The following is a 15,508-nucleotide window of genomic DNA, read 5'->3' on the forward strand; positions in this document are numbered from 1 at the left end:
ACTGATTGCCAGCACGAGTATGAAATGAAAATCTGCTGCGAGTGGCGAACTGTCCAGATCCGCCAGAGTCCGAGTGACGCCCTCAGCGAGATCTGATGCGGACGGCAGGCTCACATCCATCATTTGGAACAGCAGCAGTACGGGCTTTGCCCCAGCTTGGCTGCGTCGTAAAGCAACACGCCCATTCACGCGGGTCGTTGAACCTGCGCACTGGAACACCGGGTGGCAAGGACCCGCACCAAGCATGTCAACTTCAAGCGGGGCGTCTGATGAAAAGGACGGGATTGTATGGACAGTTTGGCGATCGTCGACATCGTGCTGGTTTGTGATGAACGGATGTTGCTCTTTCAAGAGGGTGAAACGTTGCGCGACTCCTGCGACAGGGTTCTGCAGATCAAACCTCATGAGCAGGAGACTGCGAGGCGCGCTGCCTTGCAGTGACGGGGAGGAAAGACCAAGAACTTGATACAGCAGGGCAGATTGAGCTGGCTCAGGCGCGGACCGGAGAGTTGATTCACAAACAGGTGGAGACCGAAGCAAGTTCAGTCGGCATGCGACCGAAAACAGAACAAAGATCTCGAAAGCGGCATCGCCATCGCCTCCAGTGATCGTATGAAAGTCGGCCATCACCTTTGTCCTGCCATGTGAATAGTTATAGCGACTGTCGCGGCGCGCAATACCTTCCAGCATGGCAACTGGCATGCGAGCCTGGACGCGATCCATTGAGGGATAGGTCGTGATAAGGACGCCACGATGCGCAAGCTGTTCCACTGTGATGGGACCAATCAGGGTGTCTTCAGAGACTGGAAGGTTTGCGAACGATAGTTCGACCAAGGTCTCGATTCCCCCGGCAACATGGCGTGCTGCTGCGTCCACCATATATTGGCTCACTTCAAGAGCAGTCATGGGGCCTTGGGAAGGGTTGATGGCAAGGTCGGTGTTCTCTGCAGATTGCATGGGGACCGAGGGGACGAGTTCTTGCCGTAACGCAGGGTAGCGGTACGTTAGTGTTGCTCCTAATAGTGAAGGAATACCTCCAAGGTCCCGAACCAACCGGCGAAATTTCAAATCCGAGCACCATGATTCGTGAAGCCCAAGCTCTCGAAGAACCAGCATGGAAGTGCGCAGGTCAAAGGGAAGAAGGTTGATTGGATGGAATTCGTGCTGCGTCGTGTCGAACTTCAGGCCACTTAGAGCAGTGCCGGTTAAAAGTAACACCACAACGGCCTGTTGTTCCTTCTGGTTGACATTGTACGCAACGATTTCTTGATACGCACGCTGAAGCAAATCAGTTGCTTCCTGCAGTGTCCCCGCATTCAAGGATAAGCGTTGTGCGATCCGGCGAACCGCGTCAATGTGAACAAAGATCAAAACTCGTGCGAGCTGCGGGTGTTGCTGGCGATGGCGTGCCACAATTGCGTCGAGAACCTGTGGTGTGCGAAGACCAGACCTGCATGCGCTGAAAACTGAAGTGCAGCTCGCATTGGTTAAGTTGGTGTGGCACAACCCATGAGCGGCCAGACGAGCAGCAAGAAGGGACTTCTGACAGGAAGCGGGAGCTTCGTACAAGCAATCACCACCATTGAAGTCGATGAAAATTTGCAAGGAGCGTTCAAGGAGTCTAGTAAGCTCGAAACTCTGATTCGACGTCAGGGGAGTATCAGCAGGCCCAAAGGTAAGGTTGCATTGCGCACGCATGAGGTTCGCGACCTGAGAGATTGCGTGTTTGGCAAAGGCGGTTTTGCCGCAGCCGCTGCTGGTGCGCATGAGGAGCACCGGAAAGTTTTTTCGGTCCGTCGGGGAGCCAAAAACCGATTGCGCGATGGAGCGGAACATTTGCATGGTCGCGAAAGGACGGGCTTGAAACACGTCCGGCCAAACTAGTTTGTCTTGACGTTCGACGTCAAACTGTCCTTCATCAACGGCTGCTGTTAAGGTGGCGATAGCCTCATCAGGATCCGTGACTGTTGAGTGATAGTGAAAGAAAAACAAGCAGACAAACTAAACGTCAGTAGGACTAATCGCCATCAACATGACAATTTCCAAGCACAAGGCTTACTTGAAGGCGGTTCACTTGAACGCGGCCCACGCAGCGCTGCGGCTCGCAGCCGGGCAGCCGCGGCTCGCAGCTGGGCTTGGTCCAAAGAAACCTTGAGTTCAAGCTCAGTTTTGAGCGTCTGAAGCAATTGGTCACCAATCACGAAATTCGGCTGTCCTGGCGAAACCTCCAATTCCAGTTCCTTGAGTGCTGCTGCCGCGTCATCTTTCTGCCTCTGAGTTGCCGTGACCTGTGCATTGGCTTCGAGGTCTTTCAAAATTCCCCTCAGGGCAGCGCGTTGGGCAGGTTTGTCGGCGAGGTTTGAAACCGATGTCAAATCGACCGAGATACCAAGACATGCGACCAATCCGGACAGCAGCTCACTGTCAAAAGCGCATGCAATGAAGGCAACTTCAGCTGAAAGGCAAACAAGACCAATTACGACGAGTGCAATCACGTTACCTGAAAACCTGTTGAGCAAAAGGAACACAAAACGCAACACAGTAAGCCCATTTCTACGGAAAACGAACACGACTTTGACGCCTTCAGCAAGTCCAACACTTACCCGATGAACACGCTGAGAAGCTGGTCCTTGGAAGCCTGCTTCCGTTGCCGTGCGCTTGAATCCGGACGCCATGTGGAAGAAGACTGGCCTGTTCGTTTTTGGAAGCCGAGAGAGAAATGTGTTCGTGGAGACTTCCGCCCGTTGATCCTTTCGCTGCCTCATACTTCAGGAACCCCACATGCAGCATGAACTCGGACTGTGTGGTCTCGACACTGGTCTGGCGAGCGCTGAGGAAGTCCATGCTTTGAGTTCGACTTTGAAGCATTGTGCAACTGTTTGTGCGTTCGATCGGTTGTCGCTAGCGTTCCGTTTCTATCCCCAGCTGCTTTGTACGCCTCTCCAAGGCCATGCTCAACTTTAAGCGTGAGTTGCTAGTTCTCCAATGGTGGCTAAGCAGGTTGTCAGGGGCTGGCGGTCGATCGGCTGCTTGGCGAAAGTTTGTTGTGTCTCGGCGATGTTTCCCGCCTTCAACTTGGGACCAAGATTCTTTCCTTTTCTTGATCGCCCTTCCTGTGTGCTCAAGGGCCAAACTTGGGCTTCTTACTCCAATGGGTGCTCTTCAATCAGGGTGTAACAACATCCTGTTTGGCTGAGAAGAGGTTTCAAATATTGTGCATTCCCGTGATCAGCACCCGTTTTGAGGTGCATTTGAGCGTTGTCTTTGATGTTCTTGTTGTTGTGCAAAAACGATCAACAGACAGGTTGCGCATCGATTCGCAAAACACACACACACACACTGGCCAGAGAATAAGCACAAAGTATATCAGCACAAAGTATATTGAAAGACAACTATCCCAGTGGAGACGGGTTGTGAGGGAAACATAAACACAGCTCAAACAACAACAACAACCTCCCACACCTCCGCCAGTTCAAGCAATATCATGATGCGCTTGATCAACAAGCAGGGCAATCTCCTGACGCTCGGTCAGCCAGGACTGGAAGGAGCAGCGAGCGCCGCTGATTGCACTGCTGCAGTCGGCATTGTTGTACACGGCCTCGTCCAAGAGATAGTTGGCAAAGCAAATCAGGTAAAAGTAACGGACGAGGTAATTCGTGGCGCGCTCAACGAGCAGGTCGCGCTGCTTGGAATTAATGTCGACGGCGCACCGAGCCTTGAACTCGTAGATGGCGGTGCGCAGGTTTTGAACGTGGGCACACGCGTCCATTGCGCGATCGGCAATCCCCTTGCTTCTGCGGCCGTGCGACAACACACGCACCAGCTGCTGAATGACTCGGTAATGCCCGTCCAGCAATCGCTGCTTTTCGGCGTTCTCCATCGAGTCAGGCGTCGCCAGGAGGCGCATCTCTTCGACCTCTTCCTCGTCGGGCGTGTCAGTGCCTGTGGCGCGGCTCGCAAACACGCCGCACAGTTCGACAATGCACGTAATCACCATGCCCGTCGTTGTACGGCCACGGCCCATCTGGCAGTTGAAGAGCAGGTCTGTGGTGGCGCTTGAACGCATGACGCGAGAAAGCAGCTCGTCGAATACCTCGGGGATTGGTGCTTGTTCGTCCGTGCTGTTGTTGACGTCAAGGTCGATGAGTAACGTTGAAAGCAGAGGCTGCGGCTACAGCAAAACGAAAAAAAAATCACAGCTGTCAACTCACATTGGCACACGCAAGTAATCCACATTGTAGCCCTCCTGTTGAATCTGTGCGTACGCCTGCTTGGGAGTCAGAACGTCGGCTTCGGTCACGGCTTCCCAGACAGGCTATTGAAGAGCAAAGCAACAACAACAACAACAACAACATCATCATCATCAAATCAAAGGTGAGAATCCAAAAAACCAAGACACAAACAGACCAGAAAATAAAAAAAAAACCTTACAATGACAACGCCAGTATCGCTCTCGCCGTGAAGAAGCAGTCGATTGCCAAGAGCTGCAGCTTCGGCGAGAATGTCGTTGCGCAGCTTTTCCTCCATCGATTCAACGCGGACGCGGGCAATACCGGTCGTTTCGAGATTCTTCAGCGGGTCATCGACGCTTCGAAGCACGTATGGGTTGCCATTCACGTAAACAACCGGCTCCTCACGCAGAGACGTCCACAGCAGCGTCCTTGCTCCGCCGGGACCAGCACCCGTGCGAGAAACGACCAGCTTGATGGCAGGAACAGTCGGCACAGCGCAAGCAAACACCGAGGGGCCCGTGCGCGCACCAAACTGGGACAGGGCAACTTGGCGGAAGTTGGGCGCACCGTCAATGCGATCAAGCAGGGACAGCTTTTGACATCCAGGGAAGTGGTCTGACTTGAGAATGGTCAGTGGCGCCAGCACGGCACCGCTGCGAGAGCGAATGACGGACGTGACTTCGTTGGTCAAGGTAAACACGCCAGAGTCAATCTCGACCTCGTGCACAGGGCGCAGCGACAGCATTCCGCCCTCGGAAATGTCTTCGAGCATGCCGTTGAGCTCGACATGGGCTTGCATCCACGAGGCAAACGACGGCATCTGGTCGAGACTGGTCGAGTTGTTTTGCAGCAGGTACGCCTGGAAGGCAATGAGCAAAAAGTAGCGCTTGAGCTGGGCAATGCCAGTCCGGATGTGGACATGCTGCCGCGTCTCGTCCGACTCTTGCTCGGCCAGCTTGCGGCACAAATCGACCGACTCGCGCAAATTGATCACAGCGCCGCATACGTCAATGGCTTCGTCAACGACCGCCTTGCATTCAAGGCCATTCTGGAGCACGCGCATCAGAGCCAGCACACCTCGGTACTGATTCGTGTCGCTCGAAACGGCAATACGATCAACTTTTCCAGCGACTGGCGTGATGGTGAGTTTGGTGGCAGGCGACCGCGACACGCTCGCTCCTGAATCCCCGACCAAAGCGGACGCACCAGCGGATGCTGCGGACGACAACGCGCCATCAGACGCAGGGGGATCGTTGGCCAGTGTAAACTGCTTCTTGAGGGGGTTGGCGGCAGTCCTGCCTCGGCGAGACGGCGAGCCAAACGCGCCGGTAGACGGCGTGCCAGGCGTGGCTGGTGTCGCGGGCGTCGTCGGAGCGGTTCCAGCAGCAGGGAAGGGAGCAGCAGCGGCTGCTGAGATCTCCGCTGCCATCGCCCTGGACCCATTGCCGACGCTTTCGTCCTCGGGCACTTCGCTCTCCATCGAGCTGAGCCAGCGAATGACCAGACGAGCAATCACCGTGCCAATGGTCGAGCGGCCAGAGCCAATCTGACAGTTGAATACGAACGCCGTGCGACGTGGGTCGTACGAGCAAATGAGTCGCACGATGGCGTCAAAATCGCTAAACTCGGGCAGCTGCTCGGCGGTGATGGGAATGCGATGGTAGGTCACGTCAAACCCAACCTGAGTCATCATCAAAAAGAGCTGTCGCGGGGTTGCAAGCGCCGGATCGGCAGCTGCAGCAGGCAACGCAGAGGGTCCCAATTCCAGCGACGACGCTGCAAGAGGGGCAGCGCCCAGCAACAGTGGAGACACAAGCGAGCTGCCGCTGTCGTTCAGGACATCGGGCGTCGATGCCGCCGTCAGCGAGCGGTGCTGGTCGCGTCCGGTTACTTCAGTCATCGTTCCCTGCACAACACCACCCTCCATCTCACGATGCACAAGAATGGCACCGTCGTACTCTTCTGCTTCCTTCATGACATCGGTGCACAGACGGCGCTCCATGTCCTCCAAGGTGCGTGGGGCAATGCCCGAGTACGACTTGATGTTGCGCAGCGTGGCAAACTGGTCGCGCAGGACGAAAGGATTGCCATCAATGTAGACCAGTGGCTCCTCGCGCAAGTTAATCCAGACGACCTTGAGGTGGGCTGGAATACCAGCAACGATGGAAGAGGCCGCTGGCGGCATCGAAGCAGCAGCATTGGCCCGCTGGTTGAGCAAGCCGCAGATGGCCCGCAACCCTGCAGCGGTCGGCTGCGCGCTACCAAACAAGTACATGTCGCCGACACGACGGAAGTTGGGCGCACCGTCCACGATCGACGGCAGCATGCCCTTGAACGGCCAGTGGTCCAGCTTCAGAATGGTGCGCGGACCAAGCACCGTGCCGTGTCGATGGCGCGTGATGGAGGATTCCAACTGAGAGTGCAGCACGCTCTTGTCCGGGATGTCGGCCTTCGGGCGTTGCGCTCCGTGCTGGAACAACGGCGACAAGGTTGACAGGTCTTCGACAGGCCGGAGTTGAACGAGCTGTCAAACAGACACACACAAAAAAAAAATTAGTTAGAGTCAAATTCGGAGAGCAGCCAGGTGTCTCTGCAAGTCTTCGACATGAGCCAAAAATGACAGAGCGAGAGTCCTTACCTTGGGACCAGAACGGCGCAGCACATGCAGCATGTTTTGCAGGGCAGGCTGAGACTCCATCCACTGCTTGAACGTCTGCGGTTCAGTGGAAATCGTGCTGCCGCTTGGCTGCTTGAGACGTTTGGACAGGTTTTTCGCGTTCTCAGACACGTGGGAGGCAAAGGCGATGAGATAAATGTATCGCTCCAGCGCAACAATGCAATGGTGCAAAGCCGCGCCTTCCTTGGAGGGATCTGCCGAGTACCGCACACGATGAACGAGAATGCTCTCGCGGAGGTTGATCATGGCTTCACCTGCATGCCATGGTCAGAAAAAGAAACAAAAGGTCAGTCAGCCAAAATCCAACCACCCAGAAACAACAACAACACACCGCCAAAGCAAACGCACAGCGATCAATGATATCGTCCACGAGCAGCTTGCTTTGTGGGCCATTGGCAAGGTAGCGAATCAGGTTTGTAATGACCTGGTAGTGCCCGGTCAACGCGTCACCGAGCGACGAGATCAAGGACCCGCGTGCGAGCGCCCACTCGATGGCGGAACCAGCGTGTTCGGCGGCGCCCTTTGTCGGTTTGAGAGCTGGAGAGAATGCCCCCCCCCCCAAAAAAAAAAACCCCAAGAGATTCATGGATTAGTCGGTGCAAAAAGTGGCCGACCAAGTTTGACACAAACACAAAAACCTACCTTGCTCAAGAACAAACACGAGCCGAAGCAGCATTTTGGTCATTTTCTCTTCATCGGATCCGCGCTTGCGCAAAATCGACGTTTCAGCCTTCTCTGCGTTCAGCAGCTGCGTGCGGCGAATGATGGCGGCGGCCACCATACCAAAGGTTGCTATTTGGTTTCAGCATTGGAAAAACAGAACAAACAAGGCAAAAGTGAGATTGGCGACCAACTTGCGGCGAATCTTGCAATGCCTCTCACCATCCCTTTCTCCTTCTCCCTCCCCCTCGTTCAACAAAAGCATCTGACACGCATCAATGCAATCAATGCAGCAAATACAGCTACTCACTTCGATTGGTGCCCATGCGGCAGCTAAACACAACCGCATCATTCGGATTGGTCTCGCGAATGGTTTGAATGAAGGCGTCAAAGTACTTGCTTTGGTGGTACAACCACATTGAGATTGGAACGCGGTAGTACAGAATGTCAAAGCGCTGCGCAAGCTGCTCAAAGACTTGGCGTGGGGTTTGAATTTGGGATGCAGCAATCCAAGTGGGAACAGGCACGCCAGGAGACTGCTCTTCGTGCACGAGCACCATGCCGCTGGTGCGCAGGGCTTCGCGCTCGACATCAGCCTGGAGGCGCATCTCCATCTGCTCGAGACGATTGGCGTCGAGACCGGCAAACATGGAGTCGCTTTCGAGTGGAGCATCCAGCTCGCGCACAACGTACGGCGTTCCGTTAATGTACACGATTGGGCGATCGCTCACGTTAAACCAGACACACTTGCGCGGCTCAAACACGACCGGAGGCAGCAATCCGGCCGTGGATGAGCGAGCAAATCCGCTGGACAAGCTTCGCGGGCCAAGCTGGCGCCCCGACGCAGCCGCCGCGCCGTCCGACAGTGGTGCGTTTGCACTCGTTGTAGCTGTCGTTGTGGTTCCGGGCATGATGAGTTGTGCAGGTGCAACGCTTGGTGATGGCGATCCAGCGGTCGCCTCTGAAGCGGGCAATCCTGTCGCCGTACCGGCCCCGACCGCCGAAGCGGCAGTGATAGTGGTACCAGTAGTACCAGTAGTACCAGTAGAAGCAGCAGTGGTGGCGGAGGGTGCCTGGACCTGTCCCGCCGCGCTCACTGATGACGACGCTCCAGTCTGCGTCGTCGTCGTCGTCGTCGTTGCTCCAGTGCCCAGCGCGACGAGCACAGCCGCGGCGCCATTCACAGTGGGCAGTGCAACGCCGTACACATCGATCGTCGCTTGATCCACTTGGCGGAAGTTGGGTGCGCCTGCGAACTGCGGCTGCAGCTTGGAGTTGATGCCGGCTGCAAAGAGCGGTAGGAAGAGGTTTGAAACAGTAAGAACCGGCGCGGTACCAAAACATAGAGTCGATCATTCAGAAGTCCGTATCACAATCGCAATAAAAGCCAAACAATCCGCGATTTCAAAGATTTCCCCTTTCCCGCCGTTGTTGGGGCGATTCCACTTGCCTGGGTATTGCGCAGCCTTGAGAATAATGTTGGAGCTGAGGACGTCGCCACTGCGGTGCTGGACGATCTGGTCTGGAGCGCGCAGGAGCAGCGAACTCTGCTCGAGGCGCAGATCGACCCAAGACGCAGCTGAGCCGGCTGAGGCAGCAGCCGTGGTCGTTGTCGCTGGCGTTGGCACCGGCGAGACAGAGGATGGACGAGCTGACATTTGTTTTTGTTGGATGTTGATCAAAGTACACACACAACGCAACGCACAACGCAACGCACACGACACGACGAAACAGGGGAAAGAGGGGGAAGAGGGGAAAGAGGGGGAAGAGGGGAGAGAGACAAATAAAGAAGGAGGAGTGGCGACAGATTTCTGAGCAACAAAGCACACAAACAAATACTCATACACAAAGAGGTACAACGGCATAACCGTTCACAACATTGCACCAATGTCTCGAATGGCGCCTTCCGATGCGCCCATCGCAAAGAACTTTTGCAGCTCTGATGCTGTCGGGCGCGCAGTAGGAATCAAATCCCAGCAACGCTCAAGCAGAGCGTACGCTGCATCTGGGCACGACTCTGGCTTTTGCAGTCGCAAGCCAGCTTCCACTTGAGCAAGCACCTCTCGACCTGCGGTCAAGTTGCCATAAGGCGTTGCGCCATACGCATAGACCTCCCCTACAATCAACGCAAATCATTGTACAGTCGTGTGTTAGGCTTCAATGGCAGACTCGAGCCAAAGGATACCAACCGACTTACAAGCCAGCACGCCAAACGCCCACACATCGCTTTGATGAGTAAACCTTCGAAAGTTCAGACACTCTGGCGCCATCCACTGGTAAATGAAACAAGCACAGTGAGAATCGACGACAACACTACCACGCTCGCTCCTGATCCAACTCAACACACCTTGACAGGCAGGCGACCGTTCGTCTCCATATGATAGTAGTCCTTCTCTTCCAGCGCCCTGGACAGACCAAAGTCCGAGATCTTGACAGAGAGGCCTGCTCCGACCAAGCAGTTGCGAGCAGCGAGGTCGCGATGGACAAAGTTCTGTGTCTCAAGGTATGCCAAGCCTGAGGCCACTTGCTGCAGCGCAAACGACATTTCCGCAGCACTCCAATACGCATTGTCCTTCAGAGAGCTCCGCAACACGCTTCGGAGATCTCCGTACGGCATCAGCTCCAGGATACACATGTTGGGTTCGCGTTCGAGCAGTGCCCCGAGCGCCCGCACAATGTTGGGGTGGCTGAATCGGCACACCATCTGCGCCTCTTCGAAAAATTCGCGGCGAGATTTCTCAGTGGCGTCAGCTGCGAGTTGCTTGACCGCTACCGCGAGCGTTGATTGATTTCGCTTGGCGCAGAGATAGATGGCATCTTGCGGCACAAACTCAAGCGAGAGCTGCCCTGCTACGACAACACCAAACGCGCCAGAGCCCAATGTTTCCCCAAGGACAAGATTGTTTCGAAGCTGGTTGGATATCGCAGTTGGAGTTGTGTGGATGCGAGAAAGTGGCACGGCGTCGTCGTAGATGGTATCGGTGGGATTTCTTCGGGCATCGATCGTGTCGTAGTTGGCAGATCCGGACGTTGCAGATGCAGCACTGTTGCTGTATGTTGCAGTTGCAGTCGCATACAGAGGTTCGCTTGCATCCCCCTTGGACGGGATGGTGACTGTTTGCATGGGCACTGCATAGCCTGATTCTGTCGCCTTCAAGAGTTGATTTTGATGGCGAGCTCGTTTGCGACGGCGCAACACAATCGCAACGAGCAGGATCACCGCCGCGCATCCGACCACCGCTCCAATGGCAATGGGCACTGTTGCTGCAGCGCTACTAGCGGCCGAGTCTTCCTCCTCGTCGCTGTCCCGCAGTTCAACCATGATGAGCGGGCCGAGTGTGGCGCCATTTGTCGGGTTTTGCAAGGCAAGGTACAAGGCTTTGGTTCCTTCGGGGATGTCATCGTTGCGAATGGTCAACACCAGCAAGTCCGTCGTGCTGCTCTGTGCTGCAGCAAAGCGCACCAAGAGTGGTGACGTGACTTGCAAGTCCGAAGTTAAGGATACGCCTTGCTCAGGATGATAACGATTAAGGAAAGGTGTGAACGGGGCAATGGACGCGTTCGTGCCAGCGACGACAGTGACAGCCACAGCGCCAAGAACACCAGCGTTGCGCAGCACAGGAATGGTCAGCGAAGGGGTGCCCTCCCAGACCGTGTAGACATCATCGCCAAGCGGATTGCCAGAGGGTGCAAACTCCATCCGGCCGTACGGATCATCGTTGGCCGCAATCGTGACCGTGGCCACAGAGGCGTAGGTGAGGTAGGCAGAGCCCGCAGTGATGCCCGTCAAGAGCACAGTGAACGTCTCGTCCAGCTCGGGAATGTCGTCGTCGTCAACCGCAATGCTAATCACAGTGCTCGCTGCACCAGCTTCAATCACAACGGGCGCGTCCTGGATGGAGGCGTCAAAGTCTTCACCGCCGGCTGTGCCAGTTCGGACACTGTAGGTGAATGTCACGGCACCAAGCGCTGAGCCAGTGCGCTCCACCGTGACGAGCGCAACGCCAGCGCTCTCCTGAGCAATGAATGTGAGGGAAGTGAAACGGACGACGCCGTCCACGGCGTTGCTGGCCTCGATGGCACATGGAATGACAGAAGGGGCGTCAGCATCGAGCGTCGCCAGAGATCCCGAGCTGGGACTCAGAACAATGTTGAACAGACGAACAGGGGCTTGAGCGGCAACGACATTGAAAGAGTTGGATGTCTGCGACGTCTGGCCAGCCGCAAAGCTCACAGTCCGCACCACTTGATTGTTAAAGTCAGCGGCAGTCACCGGTGTTGTGAATTGCAAGGTGGCATCGCCTGTCACAGTTCCGAACGTGCCGAAATAGCGCGCAACCTCGGCAGTGAAAGTTGAGCCACGAGTGACGAGGAACCGTGCACTGCCATCGGCCGACTTGGTCAACGTTGGAGTGACAAAACCAATGGTGCCGTAGGGTTTGTCGTTCTTGTTAATGGTCACTGTGATTGTCGACTGTGCACCCAAGGTCGCACCGCCAGTGGGGCTGGACAGGGTAACAGCGAACGTCTCGTCCAGTTCCGGAAGCGAATCCGCACGAATGACGACCTGAATGACCGCACTCGAGTGGCCCTGAAGCAGCGTCACAGTGCCTGCGCCTTCCACAAAGTCCAATCCAGCTTGGGCATTGACGCTGTGGTCGGAGCCGGTGATGGAGGTCGCCCAGGCAAACGTAACGTCGCCAAACAGGCCTGCCGTTCGAGTAATGGTAATGGACACGCTGCTGTCAGAAGCGGGCTCGTCAACCGCCAATGTGGCAGCGTCAAATGCCAAAACGCCATGCGGGCTGTCGCTTTCTGCAATTGTCACCAGAACGTCAGAAGCAGTCGAGTCAACCGCACCGCCGCCGCTGACAATCTCGAGGCGAACGCCAAAGACCTCGGCGAGTTCAGGAATGGTGTCATCCAGGATGGCAACAAGAGCATTCTTGGTCAGGATTCCAGCGGTAAACTCGACATCCACAGGCGTCGAAGCGAAATCCGAGTCAATCGTGGCCACAGGTGTGCCAGTCGTCGTATTGAATGCGACAGCGTACGGAGTGACGCGGACAGTGACAGTGCCAACGCTACCACGAGCACGTGTGATGGTGAGACTGGCCGATGATGGTTCAGGCCAAGAAGACGCAGTATTAGCAATGCTGAACAGACCGTAGGGGTAGTCATGTTCGGGCACTGCAACGACCGACGATCCGTAGTAGCCAATCGGAGTCGCTTCGCCAAGAGTCACAGCGGTCGCAGCAGTGATGGTGTACGTCAGCGTTGAAGGGACGGTCGGAGTACCCATGTTTGGCACTGTGATGAGAACCGCAAAAGTTTGCTGGCCTGCGGGAATTGTCGCAACGAATGTGGTGGCACTGGCCACAGTGGAGGTCACGGAAAACGTGACATCGACGGCCGAGGCATAGGAAACGGCGCTGAAACGCTCCAACGTGATTGAGAACTCGGGGTTGGCCATGACGTTGCTCAAGCTGATCTGACGAGAGCCAGCGGACACGCCGACCGTGCCAAACTGCGACTGGCTGGCTTCAATCACGATCTGCGCTGTGTTGAAATGGTCATCCAAGGCCATGTTGAGGGGGTTGGCAAGTTGAATGTCGACCGTTTCTTGGGCCAACGCGCTGCCGCTTGCAGCAAGGTTCAGTGTGATGGTCTGCTGATGCACCGTCGAAGAAAACTGTAGCGGTGCCGAAGAAGCAGCGGTCAAAGATGCCGAGCTGATGGTGAATTGGACACTCGCAGCAGGGACTTCGACGGGAGCCTCAACAACCAGCGAGATCGTGCTCGTGCCTGACGCGGGTCGACGAACCACCAGGAAGCGAGACGAAACATCAAACGCAACGCGACCATCAGCCGCGCACTCCAAACCATTGCCCAAAAAGCCAGGCTTGCAGGCGCACGAGTAGTTTCCAGGGGTGTTGGTGCAGAGGGCGTCACTGCTGCACGGGAACGGGATGCCATTGCACTCATTCACGTCGTCGCAGTGCGTTCCGTTGCCGGAAAAGCCAGCCTTGCATGTGCAAGTAAACGAGCCAATAGTGTCGGCACAAGTGGCATTCGCAGCGCAGTTGTGCGTTCCAGTCGTGCACTCGTTGATGTTGATGCAAGATTTGGCGTCAGGCTGCAGCTGGTATCCACTGTTGCACGAGCAAGCATAGGTGCCTGGCAGATTGGTGCAAGTGTGCTGGCAGCCGCCGTTGGCGCTGCTGCACTCGTTGTTGTCGAGACAGCCGGATGCGCCTTTGCCGTCACCGTTTTTCGTGTAGCCAGTGAGGCAGCTACAGTCGTACGATCCAGGGGTGTTGAGACAAGTTTGGTTGCAGCCGCCGTTCAAGTTGTTGCACTCGTTGATGTCGAAGCACCTGAGAGTTGGCGCTGCGGGGGTCCACGCGCCTGCTGTGCTGCAGGTGATGCTTGGCGAGCCACTGGAGACCGAGAAACCAGCGTTGCACTGGTAAGTGCAAGTGGAGTTGGCGCTGACAGAGCTGCATTGGCTCTTGGTGGTGTTGGTCGGCGCAGCTGGTGCGGTTGGGCAGGTAACGAGCGTGTTGCAACTGGCACCCGTGTAGCCAGGAGTGCAAACCTTACTGCCTGTTGATGAGCAAGTGTAATAGCCACCGTCATTGGGTATGCAGTACACACACGAACCAGAGCCGCTCGGATAGTAGTTGGGGGCGCAAGTGGAGCAGGAAGGAGCGCCAGTGTAGCCTGATTTGCAGGCTGTGCAAGCGCCAGACACGGGATCGCAGGTACTACAGTTTCCAGTGGAGGTGGTGCAGAACGTGTCGCATGTCGGTCCGTAATAGTTCGTTTGGCAGATGACACGATACGCAAACTTGATCCAGAATGCACCATAGAAAGGATCGGTGACAGTGATGGGAATGTAATCAGCAGAGGAACCCGCTGTGTAGGTTCGGACGATGGAGCCCAGAGTCTGGGTCGACACAAAGTCTCCGTCGAAGAAGTCCAACCCCACGGAAAATGAGCCCTGCAAAGCAAGAAATCGAAAAGGTGAGATTTCGCCGCGACCAAACTGTTTTGAGAATTGATTACTCACAGGGTAATTGTTGACCTGGCTGGTCGTGAAGTATTGCTCCCAGACTGGATTGTTGTCGTCTTGCTGTTTGGCAACTGAGCCAGAGAACTCAGTGGAGCCTATGGTAATGTACCAGTTCGAAAAACTGTCGCAAGCGGTGGCTCCCGCACTGTCGTCGCACGCAGGTCCATTGAAGGATGCTGAATCGTAATACAAGCCAATCGATGCTTTGCCAGCGTCGACTTTCACAGCACAAAGCAATGCTGCGAGCAACGCTGCGAGTAGGTCTCATTTTCTAATGCAATTTCAAACAAACGAGCACAAAGTCAGTGTTTTTGGTCTGTTTCCTTCGTCCGCTTCGCCCAGCTTTTGATTCGCGTTGTTTGAGTGCAAGTTGAATTGTTTTATATCCTTCCAGCCACCGACCCGGCTGTGCTTGTGCTTGGTTGGCTGGTGATTGAAGCACCCCAAGCAAAAGGCGATCTTTTTGCCCTTCTGTGTTCGACTCGGCGAAACCTACTCCCCCCCCCGGCTCCTCTCCTCTGACATATCATGAACGTTTTAAACCCTTCGACATGCCACGGTCACTCCCTCGCAGGCAGTCTCTGTCAGCCCAGAACGAGCCAAAGGCTCTGCCTTAGTTACTACAATCGGTCTCTGCGGCTGCGACAACAGCCACTCCCGTCTGTCTCCCTCCCTCCTCCCCCTCCTTCCCTCTTCCGTTGCGCGCGCCCCCCCCCCTCCTCCGTTCCGATGCGTCAACGTGTGAAGCATCACTCGGTGCCACTGCGACGCGCTTCATCGCGAATCAACTTCATCCAAAATTCAAATGAGGTGGCTTTTTTTTTTTTTTTTTTTTTGAGATTCTGAGTTTTTTTTTTTTGATTT

General features: G+C 55.6%; 3 protein-coding genes across 3 annotated transcripts; all 3 read right to left on the reverse strand.

Moving 5' to 3' along the window:
- Window positions 1–185: 185 nt before the first annotated feature.
- CAOG_08992 (hypothetical protein) lies at window positions 186–2,844 on the reverse strand (the record flags this gene model as incomplete). Its single annotated transcript, XM_011272368.1, has 6 exons — window positions 186–210; window positions 281–1,964; window positions 2,060–2,421; window positions 2,501–2,508; window positions 2,604–2,691; window positions 2,768–2,844. 6 exons carry the CDS (start codon window positions 2,842–2,844, stop codon window positions 186–188), a joined length of 2,244 nt encoding a protein of 747 aa, XP_011270670.1.
- A 628-nt stretch (window positions 2,845–3,472) lies between these two features.
- Window positions 3,473–9,227, reverse strand: CAOG_06581 (hypothetical protein; the record flags this gene model as incomplete). The annotated part of the gene is made up of 8 exons (XM_004345280.1): window positions 3,473–4,121; window positions 4,212–4,315; window positions 4,432–6,756; window positions 6,871–7,163; window positions 7,258–7,446; window positions 7,552–7,701; window positions 7,880–8,854; window positions 8,963–9,227. The coding sequence occupies 8 exons, from the start codon at window positions 9,225–9,227 to the stop codon at window positions 3,473–3,475; spliced, it is 4,950 nt and encodes a 1,649-aa protein (XP_004345330.1).
- A 213-nt stretch (window positions 9,228–9,440) lies between these two features.
- Window positions 9,441–14,811, reverse strand: CAOG_06582 (tyrosine-protein kinase transforming protein Fes; the record flags this gene model as incomplete). Its single annotated transcript, XM_004345281.1, has 5 exons — window positions 9,441–9,685; window positions 9,767–9,842; window positions 9,917–14,572; window positions 14,642–14,704; window positions 14,791–14,811. 5 exons carry the CDS (start codon window positions 14,809–14,811, stop codon window positions 9,441–9,443), a joined length of 5,061 nt encoding a protein of 1,686 aa, XP_004345331.1.
- Window positions 14,812–15,508: the final 697 nt, after the last annotated feature.

The sequence above is a fragment of the Capsaspora owczarzaki genome (genome assembly GCF_000151315.2).
Source record: "Capsaspora owczarzaki ATCC 30864 unplaced genomic scaffold supercont2.11, whole genome shotgun sequence".
In the NCBI taxonomy this organism is placed as follows: domain Eukaryota; class Filasterea; order Ministeriida; family Capsasporidae; genus Capsaspora; species Capsaspora owczarzaki.